This window comes from Solanum dulcamara, chromosome 1 (assembly GCF_947179165.1).
Source record: "Solanum dulcamara chromosome 1, daSolDulc1.2, whole genome shotgun sequence".
Taxonomy (NCBI): Eukaryota; Viridiplantae; Streptophyta; class Magnoliopsida; order Solanales; family Solanaceae; genus Solanum; species Solanum dulcamara.
Genome location: NC_077237.1, coordinates 85,702,736 through 85,722,355, shown reverse-complemented (window position 1 = coordinate 85,722,355; position 19,620 = coordinate 85,702,736). Strand labels below are relative to the sequence as shown.

The window sequence follows — 19,620 nt, the reverse complement described above, 5'->3', positions numbered from 1 at the left end:
TCTCGATTGCCACTCTCTTTATTTTCTCTCTCTAACACTCTCACTTTCTTCTCTCTTCTCACGTTCCCTTCTCGCCATCCTCCCTTATTGTGTGAATATTTTTTTTTCTCCCTCTCTATTTTCGTATATTAATTTGATATTCTAGTAGAAGTTTGCCTTAAATATTTTTATCTACATTTGTGATTCTGCTGATTGTCGATTTATTTTTTAATTAGATTACTATCAATACATCAAAAATTTTCATTACAGATTTTTGATTTGTTGTTTAATATATGAATCTTCTCTTATTTTTAGATTGATACAATTAATTATATTTGTGTATCAAAAAAAATTGTATCTCCTGTATTAATTTTTTTTTGATATACCTATTATCAAATTGTATCTTCTTCGATTGACACACATTGATACGATCAATTTTATATGTGTATCATAAAAAAACTATATATGTTTATCAGAAAAAAAGTGAATACAATTATTATTAAATTGTATGTGCATTAAAAAAAATACAACTATTATTAGAGTGTGTGTATTGAAAAAAATGATACAACTATTATTAGAATAAATTGTATGTGTATGTATATTAGGGGTGATACAATATTCAAACACTAATTCAGGTTGCATCATTGTATTTATTTTAGGGATGATATGATGTGCATTTTATGTATTTGTGTTTAAGTTTCAAGTCTAGTATGTGTATCTAAGTATTTGTGTGTGAGATTAGGAAAGAAACGAGAGACGAGTGAGATTTAAAAGAGAGAGACATGAGAATGTGTATATGTGATCTGTTGAGATCTAGGATTTATCTGAGATACAATCTATTCGCCTTTTCTATCTCTCTCTCTCAATCTTACTCACCTCTCTCATATCTAAAACTATTGTTATGATTTATAATCAGACAAACTATAGCTATTTATTTTGAGGATGATCAGCATACACGTGACATGCTATTTAATTACTTTTATTTTCAGCATTCATCAAAAAATAAACGACCCTTTTAATGAAATTTTCTTAAGCTTAGAGACAAAAATAATAAAGCGATGCCAACTGCACAATATGGTTTCTTTCACTTATTGATCATCTATTTGTATACATGTTAAATCGTTATACAACCACTAAGATATAGGTTATTAATCGCTCTCAAATTTAATTACCAAATTTATCTGTTGAGATTTCACTATCAATAATTTTCTTTCAATAAAAGCATAACATGTGAGTTTTTAAAATTTGAAATGAGATTTCAACTAATTAGAAATGAATATAATTCTAAAATATAATTGCAAAGATATATTTATTGAAAAAGTATTAACGACAAATATAGACAAGCAAATACGATATTTTTTAGTTAAAAAAAGATTAATTTTTAGTACAACCAATTGGGTTTGACCTCTTATTAAATATGTCAAGTGTCAAACTAATTATCCTTTTACTCGATAGATTAGAATTATATTAATACAACAAGAGCAACGTGGTAGCTGTGCTTATTTTCTACGCCCATAAATCCAATTCCGTAACGCTCTTCTCCGTCGCAATCCGATAGAAAAAAAATGGCGTCCGCAGGCGGTGGTGCCACTGGTGGCGGAGGAGGAAAAGTTTCCTTCAAAGTCACTTTAACTTCCGATCCCAAATTGCCTTTCAAAGTGTATGTATTAGTTTTGATTTTCTGAAATTCTCCTTTCTCTTTGATTTTTTACGTCTTATTTGTGTTTTTTTTTTCTTCGTTCAGTTTTAGCGTTCCGGAAGCTGCTCCGTTTACCGCTGTCCTGAAATTTGCTGCTGAGGAATTCAAAGTACCTCCACAAACTAGCGCCATTATCACTAATGGTATATTTATTTCTATTTCTCTACGCGTCTGTGTGTATGTTCATGGCCGAAGTTGCTATAGAGGCCTTGATTACTACATTGTAGTTAATTTTTGTTTTATTTGTTAAATTAGATATATTGTTTGTTTAGATTAAAACAGAAATTCATGAATTTGCTTGAATCAAATCAGGAGCTGTAATAAAAATTATTTTGATCTAATTGGGCTGAGGTAGAAGGTTACCTATGTATTTGGCCAAACCCAATAGTTTTAGTCCAAATCCTCGTTTTGTATTAAGAAATCTACTAAATACAGAAACAACATACTCGGGAAATCCTACAAGTGGTGTTTGGGGAGGGTAACATGCTCGTGGAGGTAGAGAGGCTCTTTCAGAAAGACCCCTGCCTCAAGTGCATCAAATCAAAGTAGTATCCACTTAATATGTATATAAGTTAAATTGAGAACCAAGTTACTAACATTTTGATGTCACAAGTAAAGGTCAAATCCTGGCACCGCCTTTGGTTTTGCTTATAACCTTGTCGATCATCAATGTAATTCACCTCAGTGAAAGCAAATAGTTCATGTTTAAGAAAATTGATTATGGTGATTTAGAAAATAAACATATCATCTTCCTTGAATGCAGTGAAGAGAATGATATATTTGGTTTATTTTGACTATGGTTTTTTATTCGTTAGTCTAATGACAAATAAGATATAAAGCAACTTGGAATTTTGTTTTCTTACTTATTGCTTGTATAATTAGAAAAAAAACATGTGCTTTTACTAAATGTATGTCTTGTTTTGACACTATTTCTCTTTCTTTTTCATCTTATTTTGCAGATGGAGTGGGTATTAATCCTCAACAAAGTGCTGGTAACTTTACACTTTACATTTTTATTTCATACTTGCCTCCTATATGTACTTTATGATATTTGATTTGGTTTATGGATGATAAACAATCTGGGAATTGGGATAATTGAAAGCAAAATTTAGTGCATTAAATAATGTAATGTACCCGTGGATTGCTTAAAGAAATATATTTGAGCTCTTTAGTAGATTATTGACCAAATCTATGTAGGAAGTTTAGGACAATCAATGAGCTGTTACAAAGTTGCTTTCAGAGTGTTGATGCATAGTGACAAAGAGTAGAAACTAGTCAAGAATCAATAGGGTCAATTCGAATAATCTTAAGTTTATAATGAGAAGTGCTAGAATAAACTTCTCATCACGAAGTTGTCATCTTGAAACCCCTTTCTCAGATTATCATATGTCAGTTTCCCGAGCTTTTTGCACGCTCGTTAACTGTTTTATGAGAATTTTCTAAGTGATCTTAGTGCGTTCTTCATACGTAATTCAATGTGTTGTATCATGTATTTCTCTGACCTAAAGGTATATATTCTTCGTATGCTGCTGCGCCAACCCAGATTACTTTCTGGGTTGTCAGATAACAATTTACTACTGCCTCTTTGCCACTGTTAGATGTTTCATCTTCCCAAGATCTCAGTTTTTGTTTCTTCAAGTTATGTCAATATGTAGTAACTTTCTGGATCTGAGCTTATGAACTGATGCTTTTGGTATTTATTTCTTTTTGTTGTAATATTACCAAGAGGCTCCATCATTATTGTTACGACCTTAGTTTTCCTATTGATTGACGATTCATAGCACCTTGATTCACTTGGGGAAGTTTCACTTTTTGACTTTCACAGTGCATAAATTAGTGGAATGGATTCTTCTTTCTCCATCATAGTATAAAGTTTTGCAGATCTTTTCAGAACATTTGATGCATTCCCAGTTCTCTAATCCTCCAGTGTGTTTTCCCCCACCAAGTCACCTATAACCTTGATACGAGGAATCTGACATCAACCGCCTTCTTTAAAAACTTTCAGAAGGAAAAATTCTAGTCCTTTCTACCATCTGTTGGGTTTAATTGATAGTTTGAATGGAAAAATTGAGAAAAAAAAAATGGAGAGGAAAATGATATGTTCTCTCTTGCTTTATTAAATAAGCTTTGGTCCCACATAGGTGGTGAAAATGAAAAGTCTCCTACTTAAAAGTAGAAGCACTCCTTCATGTTGCTAAAGGGTCAAGAAGAGGGTCTCCCCTCGCGCCGTCGTCGCTCGGCTTCGGCTACGGCTACGGCTACGGCTACTTCAGCTTCGACCGCGACCCGTTTCTTTCCCGGATTAATTTAAAAATATTTCCTTCCATTTTTCCAACGGATTTTTGAAAGGTTGCAACCTTGTCCGAAAAGTTGCAAACCTTTTCTCAACAGGCAAACCTTTTCCCAACAGGTGCATTTTTTTAAAAGGCGTAAACAGTCTATATATATCTGTTAATCCTCAGAATGTTCCATACGAAAATTCTGAAATAACATCTTCTTCTTCTTCTTTCTGCACTTCCTAAAATCGTGTGATATACAACCTTCAAGTGGTTCACAGTCATCAAAGATTTGCAGTACCTCTACTTTGGTGAGTAAATAGTTCTATCCTGAGAGGAAAGATTCCAAAACCTCGGGTACTTTGAGGGGAATAATTTTCTCAAGGACACACTGTGCATTCAGTGGGCTCGATTTGTTCTTGCATTAATTTTTCAGATTCTGTGTTTTATTACCTTTAGTTATTGTTAGTAACCTGTATTGTAAATATTAAAAACAGTAACACCATCTACGGGCTCTACGTGTTGCCTCTACACCTACAAAATGTTATTTTACATTTTCAAAATATTGGTGAGGATTTACCAGTCTTTACCAACTAAGAAGCAACATAATGCCCAGTCATGCTTGACACTTCTTTCAAAGGTTGTGAAGTACAGAGAAAATATAGTATAAATTCTGAGGTTGATTTGTATAACATGCAGATATTCATCAGAATAGGAATTTTGAGGATATTAGAAGTGCAAGGGAAATCTGAATTGAAAACCCATGTCGTCATTTAGAAGAGTTCTGTGCGTGAGTTGTTTTAGGTGGTCTGGTCATGTTTTTGTTTGCATTCTGCGACATTACTTAGTAGGTTCTGATTTAGCTTTTCCTTTTTGCCTTTTGCATATTTCTACTACCAAGTAATGTGGCCCGCAAGTTTTTAGAGTTATTGGAAAGTGGAGACAAGTTCAATTGACTATTGCTGACATAAACTAGACTTCTTACCCGCAATCACACCTAGTTACCAAGTAATTTGCTGCAAGAAGGCCCAAATATCCTTTAGACTTCAGACCAAAGTTCTTATTTGCTTACCAGTGCAGTACACCTATAGTTGCAATTGCATGTACTTTTGAATAACTACTTTAATTTTGTGCTAAGATGTTGCTGACCTTTTTGTACCAAATATGTTTATCTGGTTTTCTAATTTATATCAAATCAAATGGTTTTTCAGGTAATGTCTTTCTTAAACATGGCTCTGAACTGCGGCTGATTCCGCGCGATAGAGTTGGTGCTCGCTGGATGTCATATTGAGCATTATATGCCCATGTATTTTCCTATGCTTCTTTCCCTTCTTGAGTAACACTTTATGGTAAAATATGCTGCAACTTTCGTTGTTGTAATATCAAGTATAGTTGAATATCAAACGAAATGAATAATGTCCCTTTATCCATGGAGCTAATAAAATATAATATTGTGGATTACATTTTTGGTGAGAATTCTTATTGGTGTTAAGCCTGCAATATGAGATAGTTTTGATGCTTAGAAAATTTGAAATTCGAAGATCCATGTACAAGTAGGAAACTGAAAGGCAAAGACATGTATGATCAAAAACTGCCTCTGCCCCGCTTCTCCCCTTACCCTACAGGGGCGGAGCTAGAAGGTTACCTAAGGGTACGGCCAAATCCAAATCTACTACGTGTGTACAAAAAATTAGCTCAGAGCCACGTTACAAACACCTGATGTTTGCTATTTTAGAATTTAGAAATCATAAAGTTTAAATCTGGGCTCCACTGCTGTCACCCTTTATAGGTGAGTTTTAACTTTGCTTCGAGGATGGCAAAATATTCCATTTTGAATATCCTGATATGTCATAGAAAATGCTGATAATTTAATATGGAATACATGATTCTAAAGGTATTGTGCTTGTATTCTCTCCCAGTTTCGCTCCCACCACTGTTTCGCGTTCACCTCTCCAAATTTTTCGCGGCTGAGTAAATGAAGAAGATGTTAGAGAAATGCTAGCTGAAATTGCACTATTAACACGCGAACTTGTCCAGACTCTAAAGATACTAGAAATGAAAAAGGTACAGAGAGATGAATTGTACATTCTATAGGCATAGCAGGTAGAAACTGACTTAACCAAGGTGGTGCATCGTAAAACACAGTATAAGGAACATGTCGTCTTGAGTGACCTTACGAGTGAAATAACAAAAGATAAAGTGACTTTTCTGATATAAAAGAGAGATAAGTAACTTCGTTCACCCATTCCAGAAGTCCAGTAACCGTTTGAGCAATAAGCTCAGGAAAAGCATAGAAACAGATTACAAAAAACTACCATAGATATGAATCAGGAAAAAATAATTCTTCTGTTCCTTTTTATTTTTATTTGGTAGTAGAAAGGACTGATAAAAGAAATGTTTACGCCGGAAGGAAATAAAACAGAAGTTGTGAAATACCTGAATCTGACGCGACGTAGCTCTCTAGTGCCATCAGCTAATTGTCTGATGGTTATACACACTCCAGGTTCATCTTGTTCTATCCATTCTGACTCCATGTCACTAGCATTACTTACAGAAACTGAAGCCTCGTCTCTAGAGGAGGTCGTCGTTCTTGATGCCCCACTACCTTTTGGGAAACTAGGGGCATGAGCACCTAATCCAGCATTATATTGTTGGAATTCTCTTGCAGATCCAGGCCTTGAAGAATAATTTGAATCTCTCTGCAGAAAAAAAGACCTTAAAGTTCTTTGTTGAACATTCCAAATATATGTAATTGACAAAGTAATGGGATTGATGTAACCATTAATCAAGGGGTTCAATTGAAACTAATATCTTCGATATGGAACATAGATATATACTAAAAAAAAACTAGAATTTGAACAATTATTAGATACTGAACTCATAATTGCAAAAACTTTACAAGTCCAATGCGAATTGAATCCTCGTGAAGTTTAAATTGTGAATTGTACAAGTTGAACAACTCGAGTTGTTTTTAGTTTAAGTGGTTTTAAGATAGAACGAACATGACAGTCGATGTAATATTCATAAACTTTATGGTTTTCAAAATGACCTTTTTTTAACTGTCCACTTTTAACAATTGAACTAAAGAGTTAAGCAAAGCTAATTCCTACTTTCGATGAAAATTAGATGCATCAATGAACTATGATTGTTCATGAGTATGATTTAAGCTAATGTGCATGGATTTACACTTGGTGATCTTGATTAAACAAATAAATTAGAAAAAGGTGAAGCAGCCATACCCCATCCTCAGACTGTGAGGGTGTGTGAAGAGCATGTTTGTTAAATCTTTGAACATTGTAAAGCTCCATAATTCTGTCATAATTCTCGCCCCACCATCTTTGAGCTTGCCATTTGTTGAACACATCCCGACTTCAAAAACATCAAGTTAGTGTCAAAACGATTAAAAAAATCATTTCAACAAAGAACAACTATGCTGCTATTCCAAGCTAGATGGGATTTGATAATATGAGTCTTCATTATCCATTTATCAGGCATTATACAGAGATTGTTTCCCATATTCTATAGTTTACTAGTATCCTCCCAGTTCCATTTTATAAGACACCTTTTTGATACCTTTCAGTATTTGAAAACTGTTCTAACTCTTAACTTTCAATTTTACCGTCAAGGACATACTCTTATAGCTTATTGAAGACTACAAGTTCTAAGGGTACTTCAGATATGTGGTTAAGATCTTTCGTTCTTCCTTGAATCCCGCACCTTGCCAAACACTGTCATATACTCCCTCCGTTCCAATTTGTTTGTCTTACTTTTCAAAAAGAATGTCTCTTTCCTTTTTTGGAACTCTTTAATTTTAACTTTTCATATGACATGTTTAAGACCACAAGATAAAAGGTCATTTTGGTACATTATACATATATTTAGTTTAAGACCACAAAATTTTAGAGTCTTTCTTTACTTTCTTAAGTTCCGTGTCAAGTCAAAACCAGACAAACAAATTGAAATGTAGAGAGTAAAATGAAAGGGTGAGGGGGGAGTAAGAGTTGATGAATAGATACCTAAATCGGATTCTTTTAAGATCATTTCCACCTTGAGGGAGACAACCAAAAGTAATCTGAATTCCAGGCTCCACTTGTGCTGTCCACTCTTTAGACTCCTCTTCATGTTCCAACATCACATCACTTAATCTAGAATCAGTCCTAGTTGATGTTTGGAGATGACTAGTACTTGTAAAATCCCAAGCTGGAGTAGAATTTGAGCTTCCTGTTTGGTAATTGTATAAAACTCCCTCAGATATTGCATCAAACTCTGGATATGGATATGGATATGGTCCATGCCCTTTCTTGTAATTGTTGTTGGGCATACTTGACTTGCACCTATAAGCACCAGTGACCTTCAATGCTATATCCTTAATCTGCAAATGATAAAAAAAAATTATTTTGAAAAAATCATAATCATAATAATGTATAGATCATGTTCATCGATTAACGAAAATGTGCATTCCAGAGCAATCTGGTGATTAGCCCATCCCACACTACTCGAAACCTTCGTAAATAATTCATTATCGGTTTCTATCATAGGGGAGGTTGTTATGAGGAGATACCCGTGCTAGTGAAGATTGTTTCTAATGATCGGGAAATCAAAATTACAGAAAACATTGCTATATTTCCAACACTCCGGATAGGCGGAAAGATCAATGTCCGTCCCCAACTTCCACATCGGAAATTCTAAATTTCCCTACTAGGGGTCATCAAAGGAGGAATGGACATACGTTGGTTCGATAAGCCAAGGAAAAACAACCAATATATATATAAAGTGCAAGTAGGGAATAGAGTAGGGAAGGGTGTAGAACCTGTGCCGTCAAGCTTTTGATAGAATCTTTAGTATTGGGAGAACCACGAATACCTTCTTCTTCTCCACCATCATCTTCAACTTTTTGCTTACATGTAATGCATGTCAACATTTTTAATTCTCTTCTATTTTGTTCTTTCCTCTGTTCTACTCTGTATATTTTGCTATCTTCTTCCAACTGCAAATGAAATATAAGTAAACAATCATATAACACTGATTTGTGATATATTCATTTTGTGTTTTTTTGCTGACAAGATCAGTTTAGATATTTCATTTCAAATTTAAATTACAAAAAAGAAACTTTCCTTTAATAACAATGTAGAGCTGTGATTTTGAATATTTCGAGATATTGGAAGAATATGCATTTATTTTCAGCCACGATCTTTTGAGGTAAAAACATTAAATAGCAAATCATACTTGCTATTTAACAAAGAAAAGCTGGATAAACTTTAGATTTTTGAAATCCAAGGGTGTTGGCGTAGTAGTAAATACATTATACATATCCATTTTTAATTAGAAATCTCAAATTTGAGCGAATCGTATTTGATATGAAGTGCTTGACCCCAAAGTGAGACTTTTCGATATAAATCTAAATTAATCGAGCCCCAAACGGGCGTAGACAGAATGTAAAGCCGAAAAGTTAAAATGAACTAGAAAAGTAATTCAACAAGTTAATTATTACCGCTTAGTTGATCATTACAATTGGTGCAAGGACATTTGTAAAAATTAGGACCACTATGCTGACAAGAAGGGCAAGGAAATATGATTCTAAATAGAAAATGACAATGTATTGGAGACCATATAAATATAAGGAAAAATTACTGAGACTATCTTACACTGAAGTTTTAGGTTAAAGTGAACTACGAAAACTATCAAAAAGGTCGTAATGGAATGGTAAGTACTTGTTTATCGTTAATCAAAGATTTTAAATTCAAATTCTGAATATGAAGTCGTTTTTGGTAAGGAGCGTTTTACCTCCTTGATTCCCCAAAAGGTTGTAGAATACTGAATTAAAAAAATGTTAAAATGAACTAGAAAAGTAATTCAACAAATTAATTATTAACATGCTATCCCGCTTCATTGATCATTAAAAGTTTGATACAATTGGGAACAAGGACATTTGTAAAGATTGGGACCACTATTCTAACAAGAAGGGCAAGGAAAATAGGATCCTAAATAGAAAAGGACAATATATTGGAGAACATATGTATAAAAGGAAACATTACTGAAATAATCTTCCAAATCGAAACCAAAATTTTTTCCACTAAAAGAAGCTGATATAACATTCTTGTACTTTATTGAAAAAATATTGACATTATTTTATGAGTGATCTAATTAGTTAATAAATATTCTTTTTATCGTTAGTACGCAACACTTTAGCTCGAATAAAAAAAGGAACAAGAATTGGGGTTATGTACTTGCTTTAATGTGCAGGTATGCCCAGAAACCCGAAAAAAAGAAAGAATAAAGACGCAGAAGATTATTTGGGAATTTATTTCTAAGATCGTAAATACTAGAACCGACGTTTCTACGCCTATTCATCATCCATTTAAAGTCAGCTAATTAAAAATACTTGATAAATATTCAAAGTGTTAAAAGATATTTTCAAGTGTTGAAGTGTATTTTGTAAATAAGTATGGATAAAAATAATTTTTTAATTTTTTTACGTTTTGATCGGTCAAAATATTTGTTCTAGGAAAACAAAATGAGAAAAGTGGTTTCTCATAATAAAAGTAGAAAAAACAAATTGAATAAGTAATATTTCAAGTTAACCGTCTCATCCACGCCACCCAACAACTCCAACTCCAACCCCTTGACCATCCCACTCCCCCGAAAGCTGTAGCCCTACTCCCCACATTATTCCCCATCATATTATTTTGCTAGATTTAGAGCTCCGTTTGGATAAAAAAAAAATAAGCTATTTATAAACTGAAAACTGCTTATTATAATCTTAAAAAAAAGTTGGGTAACCCAATTTATTTATTTGGCTTATAATCTGTTTTAAATGAGCTAAGTCAAACAAACTCAATTATTTTTTAAGAGTTATTTTAAGCAAAAAATAATTTTAAATTAATCAATCAAATACTCAAAAAAAAATTAAAAATAACTTATAAGCTAATCCAAACGACTCTTAGTCACTTATACACTACTACCTACAAGTGCATAGCACAGTGGAGAGAAAGAGAATTAAGTAGCAGTAGCATGCAGTAACAGTGCTAGCTAACAGCAGAACTAGCAGAGCTGCGGAGATGCTTGTAGAATGAATGACCAATCGCTTTACAAATGAATGAGCAATGTCCACCTTTGAAAGGTGCCATTCAATATTCAAACAGACAATAGCACAGTATATTTAACAATTCCGTACTCTTTTATAAATTTTTCTATAAAAAAGGACAAAAAATATTTATGAATTATAAGAAAAAGTTTAAAAAATTCCTCTCTTCATCTTTTGATTTAAAAATATATTTTTACTTTATCTTTTTAGCGTATAAATATCCTTTCATTCAAATTTTTTGGTTAAACTTTAACCCTAAACTAACAAATCTCTTTTTATTTTTTATTTTTAAAAGTATTTATCATGTGTCATTTTCTTATTGGATGAAATAAAAATTCATCTCCACTAATTTTTTTCAAAATTTATCTAAGCCAAAAACAATATACCTCTTCAAGACCTCATTTTTTTATAAAAAAAATCTAATAGTTTTTTTTATAGCTATAGCTTTTTCTTCTTATTTTTTTTATAAAGTTTGTTTTGGGATCATGAAGAGGGGTATTATTTTGATTTTGATAAATTATGGGAAAAAATATTTTTAAAAAAAATTATTTGCTGTAGTTTTTTTTAAAATTTAATTTTTTATGGTTATCAAGCAAATATATTATTTTGGTCCGGATAAATTATGAAAAAAAATTGAAAAACTTATTTAAAAAATCTTGTAGTTGTACGTATTATTACAGGATAGTTTTATAATAACTATCTAAAAACTATCTTGTAATAGAAAAAAAATTTATTTATTTATTTTTAACTATCTTGTAATAACTAATTTAGTTTAAAATATTTTTTTTACTAGCTTGTAATAACTAAAAAATAATTTAGTTATACGTATAACTAAATATTTTTAGTTATTTTATTTATACGTATTGGAAAAAAATCAGTATTATTAAACAGTAAAGAAAAATCAAGCCAAGAATTAAAAAAAAATCTAGTCTTTTTTTATTCTGGTCAACCGGATAAAAAAATTTCAGTCTTGTTTATCAATGTAGCTTTTAAAAAAAATGAAAGAGAGGGTCTTAAATAGGTATATTATTTTTGGCTTAGATAAATTATGAAAAAAATTTAGTGGATGTGGATTTTTATTTCATCCAATAAGAAAATGACAAATGATAAAAACTTTTTTCTATAGTTCAAGATATTTTTGGCTCTTTTCTGATTTTTTATTTGTTAATTTTATTTTTTTGACTATCCAATCGGTGTCCGAAACTTCTGATCAAGGGTGAAGCAATCTCACCCGTGCATCACAACCTATGTTGGTCTATTTGTTAATAGATTGTCAATATATGAACTCTTATATCCTAAAAAATAATAATTGTCTCAGATTTTTATGTATATAAGATTATGATTTTTTATAATAATAATAATAAATGTCATTAATGAAAGTTGCATAATTTCGAATTAAAAAGTACGATTTGATTAATTTTCTTTTATAATTTTCATGTTTTATATTGGAAATTTTTACTGTTGTTGTTGTTTATATTTGTTTTTTAAAAAAGAAAGTGAAAAATATTGAATTATTATTGTTTTAACGGTATTTATTTCTTATTTTTAATTTTTTAAAGTTTTTTTTAGCTCCAATGCCGAGCCTGACGCGATTTAAAGCGACAAATAGCAGGAATTTCATTGATTTATATAAACACGTAAGCTGTTTCCGTCTTTTAATAGTGGGGAAAAAAGTAGTACTAATAATATTTTAGAATATAGTACTCGCTCCGTTTCACTTTTTTTTTTTCTTAATATAGCTGGATTTAAATATATGAGATTCAAACTTCTCAATTTTTTTTAAATTTTAAAAAATATGAATTCTACCATATACATTCTTCTTTTTTAAATAAATAATAAAATAAAAGGATTTCACTCTCTAAATATACTTATTCATCTGTTTAAATTTTGATGATCAGAATTATTCCATATATATACACAAAATTATTGTGATGAAAGCTTATACCCGTGAGGTGCACGTAACATAATCCGGTCATTACTAGTATAAGAATTAAAAAAAAGAAGCAATGCAACAGTGACATAAGTGGAATAGATGGAGTCGGAAAATCTATACCTCAAATGACTGCTACAGGCCGGAGCTGATAATCATCTGAAACTCACCGGTAAAAATGGCGTTCACTGCAATAATCTGTTTTGCTCGGTTCTTCGTTCATATTCAGAAACGAGAGAAAATGCAGGGGGAAATTCTTAAGCAAGCCGTTCAGATATCAAATCAAATCAATATCAGTGAAAATTATCGAAAAATCCGCGATTAAAAAATCGTCTCTCACTCTCTAAATAGCAATAGTGTTACATAAAGTGGAGTGAAATAGATGTAATCGGGAAAATCCAATCCTCAAATGCCTACTGACCGGAGGCCAGAGCTGATAATCATCTGAAACTCACGAGTAAAAATGGCGTCCAGATAAATAATCCGTTTTACTCTTTTCTCTTTACATATTCAAAAACAAGAGAAAATGCAGGGGAAATCCTAAGCAAATCGTTCAGATATCAAATCAAACAAATCAAATAACAGCGAAATTATTGAAAATCCGCGGTTTGAAATAAAACGCTCTCACTCTATAAATAGACGTAGTCGGAAAACCCATACCTCAAATTAGTGGCCGGAGCTGATAATTATCAACTCACGAGTAAAAATGGCGTCCAGAGCAACAATTTACTTTTACTCTATTCTCTTTACATATTCAAAAAAAGGATAAAATGCAGGAAAAAAAATCCTTAATCAAGACGTTCCGATATCAAATCAAATCAATAACTGCCGCTCTCACTCTCTAAATAGACGGAGTAGGAAAATCCATACCTCAAATGGCTACTTCCAGGAGCTGATAATCATCTGAAACTCACCGGTAAAAATGGCGTCCAGAGCAATAATCCACTTTGCTCTATTCTCTTTACATATTCAACAACGAGAGAAAATGCAGGAGAAATTAAAATCCTTAAGCGAATCGTTGATATATAAAATCAAAATCAAATCAAATAACAGTGATAAACTCCGACGTCGGATGAAATCTTCAGTAGTACTCCGGCTAATTTTCCGATGCCGATAAAGAGATTTCGAATCGCCGGAAAATATACGTATTTCTAGAATGGAGACAAAAGGGAAATAAACAACTCGTGGGAAGTATTGAAAGGAATTTATAGAAGGACGTGACGCCGTCAACATTATTTGTGTCGTTATCCAACGGAAAACGTGTATATAAACAGTAAGTATAAAGAGGTACTGTTGCATTGGATGAGTTGTACGTTGTGCAATAAAAGGGTTTGGACCTTTTATGTGGGTTTCATTGTTGGACCAAATAGGTTTTTTGTGGTCTTGTTCATGGTGGACATGAGGGTCCCACCTGTTTTGATAATTAATTTTAAATGTTGTTTATACTTAGATCCTATCATATTAGGGGGTGGGATTAACCTCTTTTTCTTTTCTTTTTTTTAAATTAGGGTTCGATTAGGAAGTTTGCGGATAAGAATATAAAGTTAATAAGTATTTGGTTTGGTAGTTGTATAAATTACTGTGTCGGTTGTAGTATTAGTCTATTCATGTAGTCTTTAAGTTTAATTTGGTATTGGATATCATACGTGGTTTCTTGTGTTTAGATGATCGCACCTTATTGTTGTTATTATTATAGTTTTTTGTATATATGCTCTGCACTGTTTTTCTATTAATTGTCATATTTCTTCCCCACTCTTCTTTTGAAAATAGCGATAGGCTGCGTACACTCTATTTTTCTCGAATCTCATTCTGGGGGATTTCACTGGATATGATATTGTTATTGTTGTTGTTGTTGTTATTTGAAAGTCGGTGTTTAACAATGAGAATTCAAATCCAAACTGGAAGTAATATTTCAAATTACAAAAATAACTTATTACTTGTTTTTCAATTTCGTTTTCACCTTTGAGAAAAGATTAATTAATTTATGTTAAAAATTTTAAATGACAATTTTTTTTAGATATTTATTTGTTTAAAATTATGATAGATAATATGAGACGGAGCGAGTGACTTTTTATACTCATAGCAAGTTTGGTATGAAAACATGAAATATAGAATTATATCCAATTAAGTTGTACATACATTATCAAAATTCCTTACATTGCTTAAACTCATTAATTATTTGGTGGGGAAGTATGAAAATGGCTTAGCATATTTTTTATGATATGATTCTGTAGTAGATCAGATTACAATCAAATCATTATGTTCGTCTTTTGTTTTCTTTTGGTTAGTGTTTGTCATAAAAAATAAAAAAAAAAAAGAAGAAGAAGAAGGGAGGGGTAGTTGTATTGTATCTAATTAATCACAATGTATTTAAACGATATCTTTCCTTTTTGTAAATTTTAAAACCTTAATTTATTATTTTACTAAAGAGTTTGAATGACATAACGCATGTCTGCTACAAGTTATTTCATTGTTTTACAGCTAATTAGATATTAATAATTACGTGTTTTGGATAGAAACATTGAAGCAGATAATAAGTAGGTAATGGATAGAGCAATATTAAAAGTTATGATTTAGTAGATGGACATTTTAGTGACTATAATAAGAGTTATGGTCAAATTAAAAGTTTTTATAAACGGCAAAAATCTTAAAGTTAGGAATAATCAACTTATGACTTCTCGTTAATTTTAATTTATAGGTACTTAGCTTTACTTTTTATTTTTTGTGGTTATCAAGCGCATAGTAAGCCAAAAATTATTCAGAAGCTAATTTTGATGAGCTTATAAACTTAAAAGAAACACCCTCTATGTACATGCTAATGGATATGACTTATGAGATTGTTTTATTCTTATGTCATTGCAAGTAATGAATAAAAATTTCTTCATATTTATCCTAACTCATAGTAGTATTATATTATAATTTAGTGATAATTGTGTAGTATTAGTTTTTTTTTGATTTCCCATTCGATGTTCGGAGCCCGTGGAGCTTTGACTAAATTCGGATTGCGCAATGTAGGGTCCATTCGAGGGTAGCGCTCCCAAGACCTCTGGTTAAGGGTGAAGCAGTTCCACCAGTGCATCGCAATCCATGTTGGTATTGTGTAGTATTAGTCAACATGACAAGGAGTTAAAGAGAAAGCTACAATTGTTTAAAGAGAGCTAGGTCTTATTAGGCAAGAAAAGCATAGTCAAGGTTTCCAATGTTCTCTTTTCTATGCTTCCCTTAACTTCTTGTCTGGCAAATATCCCCATGCTGTCCATTGCCATTTTTAGGGGGTGACAAACTGGCATTTGTTTCTTTGTTTCTTCATAATCCAACACTTTGAATGGACCACTCATTAGAGGTAGGGGTGGGATAGTTCAAAATAGCATAAATTTTTTGAATTTGAGCTTTGAGAATAATTTATAGCTTATTTGATGTTTAAGTGTCAAGTGAGTGGATTGATCTGTTTAAGAAGAACTAATGAGTAGGTTGAATTGAATTTGAGTGGAGTCAAATGGGATAAGTTAATAAATTGACAGATTATTAAAGTGTCAAAAGTTATTTTGACTGAGATAAGTTGGATTGAGATGGGCGAACATTGGTTCATAAATGCAATCCGCACAACTATTATGAAGTTTTAATTTTTTTTGTTTGTTTTCTTATAAGTTGTTTATATTTTCATGCCGACTTTATATAATATACCATATTAAAAATGATACTATTTTGGAAAATAAATAAATTATGAGTCGTTTGAGCTATATTTTTAGCTCAAATAAACTCAATTAGGTGATTAATTACAAGGATGATCTTGGAGATGCGTGATCTTAAACTTTTGACCTCACTTACCACATGAGCATTACTTTAAGTTTAACAAGTTTTGCCCTTGAAGTAGGCCAAGCGGGGTTTCAAAAGTTTACTATAGTCCATTTTCAAGGTCATTAAGTGCAATTTCTTGATTATTAGATGAGTTGAACTACACGAATCAAAATAGATCGAATTAATAAATAGGCTGACTATTTATTTGCCTAAACTTGGGCGGGTTAGGCAGATTACATATGTTTTTATCTACTAATTTCACCACCTTAATTTTGTACGAATTCAAATTAATCGGACTAGTAAATTTCGATACCCAAAAAAATACTTTGAATGGAGTGAGGAAAACTTTTCAATTATGTCAACTCTACATTATCTACATTATCTTTATTGCCTTGTGCAGATTTTTGTCCACATTTTAGTGTAACCAATAATTGTGAGCCAAAGCAAAACATATACTGCATTAGTTGTACTATGTTTGTCTTTGCCTTGTTGCAAAAATCCTAACAAAATTCTGTCATGTGCCCTTGCCTACATGCATGCAATGCTTTTAATTCAAATTTGGTTTGGCTAATTACAGTTTAGCACCATCATTAAGCATAAAGCAATGATGTGAATAACAAATTTGAGTTGATAAAGTTCTTATTTTAATATTTTAATTATAATAATGTTTTTTAGTGATTTAATATTATGTATCATTTTTTTTTAATTCGATGTTACTATTTTTAATCCTGTCGTTTTTTTATAAAGCTCATGTGAAGGTCGGAATCTAAGTCTACCCTGCAAAGTAACTTTTCGTTTGCCTTAATTGCAAGAATTACTCTCAATTCATGTTCAACATCTGTTTAGATGAACTTTGAAGAAGAATTGTTGATTTATTTTTAGTAATACCAATTATAGATGATATTATGGATTAATTGTCGGTCAAGAACGTGGAAAACTTACCTTATAATTTCTATTATTAAATAAAGGGGAAGGACTAATTTAATTTATCAATTTTTCTTAGCATCTTCATATATAAGGCAGTAAATGAACAATATAATGCAATTTTGATCTTTAAATTAATCAACATTTTTATTTTAGCTTTTTCATCAATTCTCTCTTTCTTTTTTTCCACTTTATTAATCCTTATTCTTCACACAAACAAATCAAAGTCTTTCATGAAAAAAAGAGAATCGTGATTATGAAGCAAAAGTCCTTTGTTTAAGACACAGTAGAATCGTAAAATTAATCACTAATACTTACGTCAATGCATGCTATCTGTTACATCCCTTCCCGTATTCTGCTATTGAATACAAGATGCCTCATGCTCATGTACACTTGAGTATTCTTATATACAATACGTGGTAAAACTTATTGATAAAAGTTCTGCCTCCGTCACTAATTTTGTAAAGATGTGAAAAGGAGGGAACATGCATGAAAAGCAATTGTCGAGATTAAACTTTGTTCAAACGTTAGGAATTTTCGTTTATGTAAGGAAAAAACAACAACTAAACACAACACAACATACTAATGCAAAAGTTTGCTGAAAAGCCCTTCATTCTTTAACTATATTTGTAAATTGAAGTTATATTTAAACATGAATATAACTTGAAAAAATATTGATTGTGAGAAATTTAAAGGGAAGGAAGTCGAATTCTGAAAAGATTATAATAATTTTATGTTTAAACATGATTTCAGGATATAATTTCGAACAAAAGGTGCAAATTATTTGGGACAAAATGGGTCACCATCTTATGTACATTTGCGTATGAGTTTGACTATTTTATTCCTATATTTTCGGGTAATTTATATAGAAATAATTTAACGTTTAATTCAATCCTATATGACATGGCGAATCAACATATCCATATTTGTCATATATTTCATATATCACACTAGATAAATATCATATTAAAGAATATTAGAAATGGCCATTTGGTTGGATCATAATTTTTTTACACTAAAAATAAAAAAGGTTAAATCATTGTTGCAAAATAAAATAAAATAAAATAAAGGAGACAAACGTAATATCATAAATCACAATAAAATTTAGTGTAACAGAGACAAATTACTTAGAGAAGGCCTGTAAAATTATCCTTTACATAAAAAAGGGAATAGAGAAAATAAAGTATAGAGTAATTACGAGTTATGTTCTTAAAAAGAATATATCCAATTTTACAAAAGTAATATAATTGGATATAAATAAATAAATAATTGGTCAAATTAAAAATGCTTATAAGCTGATAAATCATAGATTGGGGTGATCAACTTAGAGTGATTTTGACTTAGAAGCAGTTTTTTTGTATGTATCAAATGTATAAATAAACTAAAAGGTACTTATAAACTAATTTGATCGATTCATATAAGCTTGCAGAACAGTATTATTTGATAACCTATAGTAAATAATAAGTAATCTATTATAACATGTCAAATTACATTGATAATATAAAATATTTTTATATTGTCAATATATATAACTCGTTATGAGCATTTAAATATACTAAGTTTTATTAACTTCTAATTTTCATTTTGCCCAAGTTCACAAATGGGTTTTTTCTGCATCCACTCAAAATGAAGTAGGCCCAGCCCAATTCCATGTTTTATGTGTTGGCTGATTTTGCTATCTAGTCTAAATGATTTGGTTGTTCAATATAAGTTTATTCTTGTTAAAGTGACCAGTTAATCTAGTTTATGTGGCATATTTTAGGTTAATGTTCTTATTGATGATATATTGGACCTTTCAATATCAATAAATTTATTGTTTTTCTCCTGGATTTTTGAATAATATAAGCTGTATTAATTAAATGTTCAACTCGATCCTATATAACACGATCGATTAGTAGATCAACTTTGGTTATATATTTGTATATCACAC

General features: G+C 31.2%; 2 protein-coding genes across 4 annotated transcripts; one reads left to right on the top strand and one right to left on the bottom strand.

The window, feature by feature from the left end:
• The first annotated feature begins 1,464 nt into the window (after positions 1 to 1,464).
• On the top strand, positions 1,465 to 5,415 carry LOC129882142 (ubiquitin-fold modifier 1). The gene is made up of 4 exons (XM_055956318.1): positions 1,465 to 1,639; positions 1,724 to 1,821; positions 2,638 to 2,670; positions 5,166 to 5,415. The coding sequence occupies exons 1-4, from the start codon at positions 1,545 to 1,547 to the stop codon at positions 5,243 to 5,245; spliced, it is 306 nt and encodes a 101-aa protein (XP_055812293.1). The 5' UTR covers positions 1,465 to 1,544; the 3' UTR covers positions 5,246 to 5,415.
• An 82-nt stretch (positions 5,416 to 5,497) lies between these two features.
• LOC129882125 (protein BREVIS RADIX-like) lies at positions 5,498 to 14,117 on the bottom strand. 3 transcript variants are annotated; one of them, XM_055956287.1, is made up of 7 exons: positions 13,839 to 14,117; positions 13,092 to 13,181; positions 8,765 to 8,941; positions 7,971 to 8,326; positions 7,194 to 7,323; positions 6,391 to 6,653; positions 5,498 to 5,921 (listed from the first exon to the last, which is right to left on the bottom strand). In XM_055956287.1, exons 3-7 carry the CDS (start codon positions 8,873 to 8,875, stop codon positions 5,843 to 5,845), a joined length of 939 nt encoding a protein of 312 aa, XP_055812262.1. In that variant the 5' UTR covers positions 8,876 to 8,941; positions 13,092 to 13,181; positions 13,839 to 14,117; the 3' UTR covers positions 5,498 to 5,842. The 3 variants fall into 3 exon arrangements, with proteins under 3 accessions (XP_055812262.1, XP_055812270.1, XP_055812279.1); XM_055956295.1 differs by lacking the exon at positions 13,839 to 14,117 and having other exon boundaries at positions 13,092 to 13,827; XM_055956304.1 differs by lacking the exons at positions 13,092 to 13,181; positions 13,839 to 14,117 and having other exon boundaries at positions 8,765 to 9,071.
• Between the last annotated feature and the right edge of the window lie 5,503 nt (positions 14,118 to 19,620).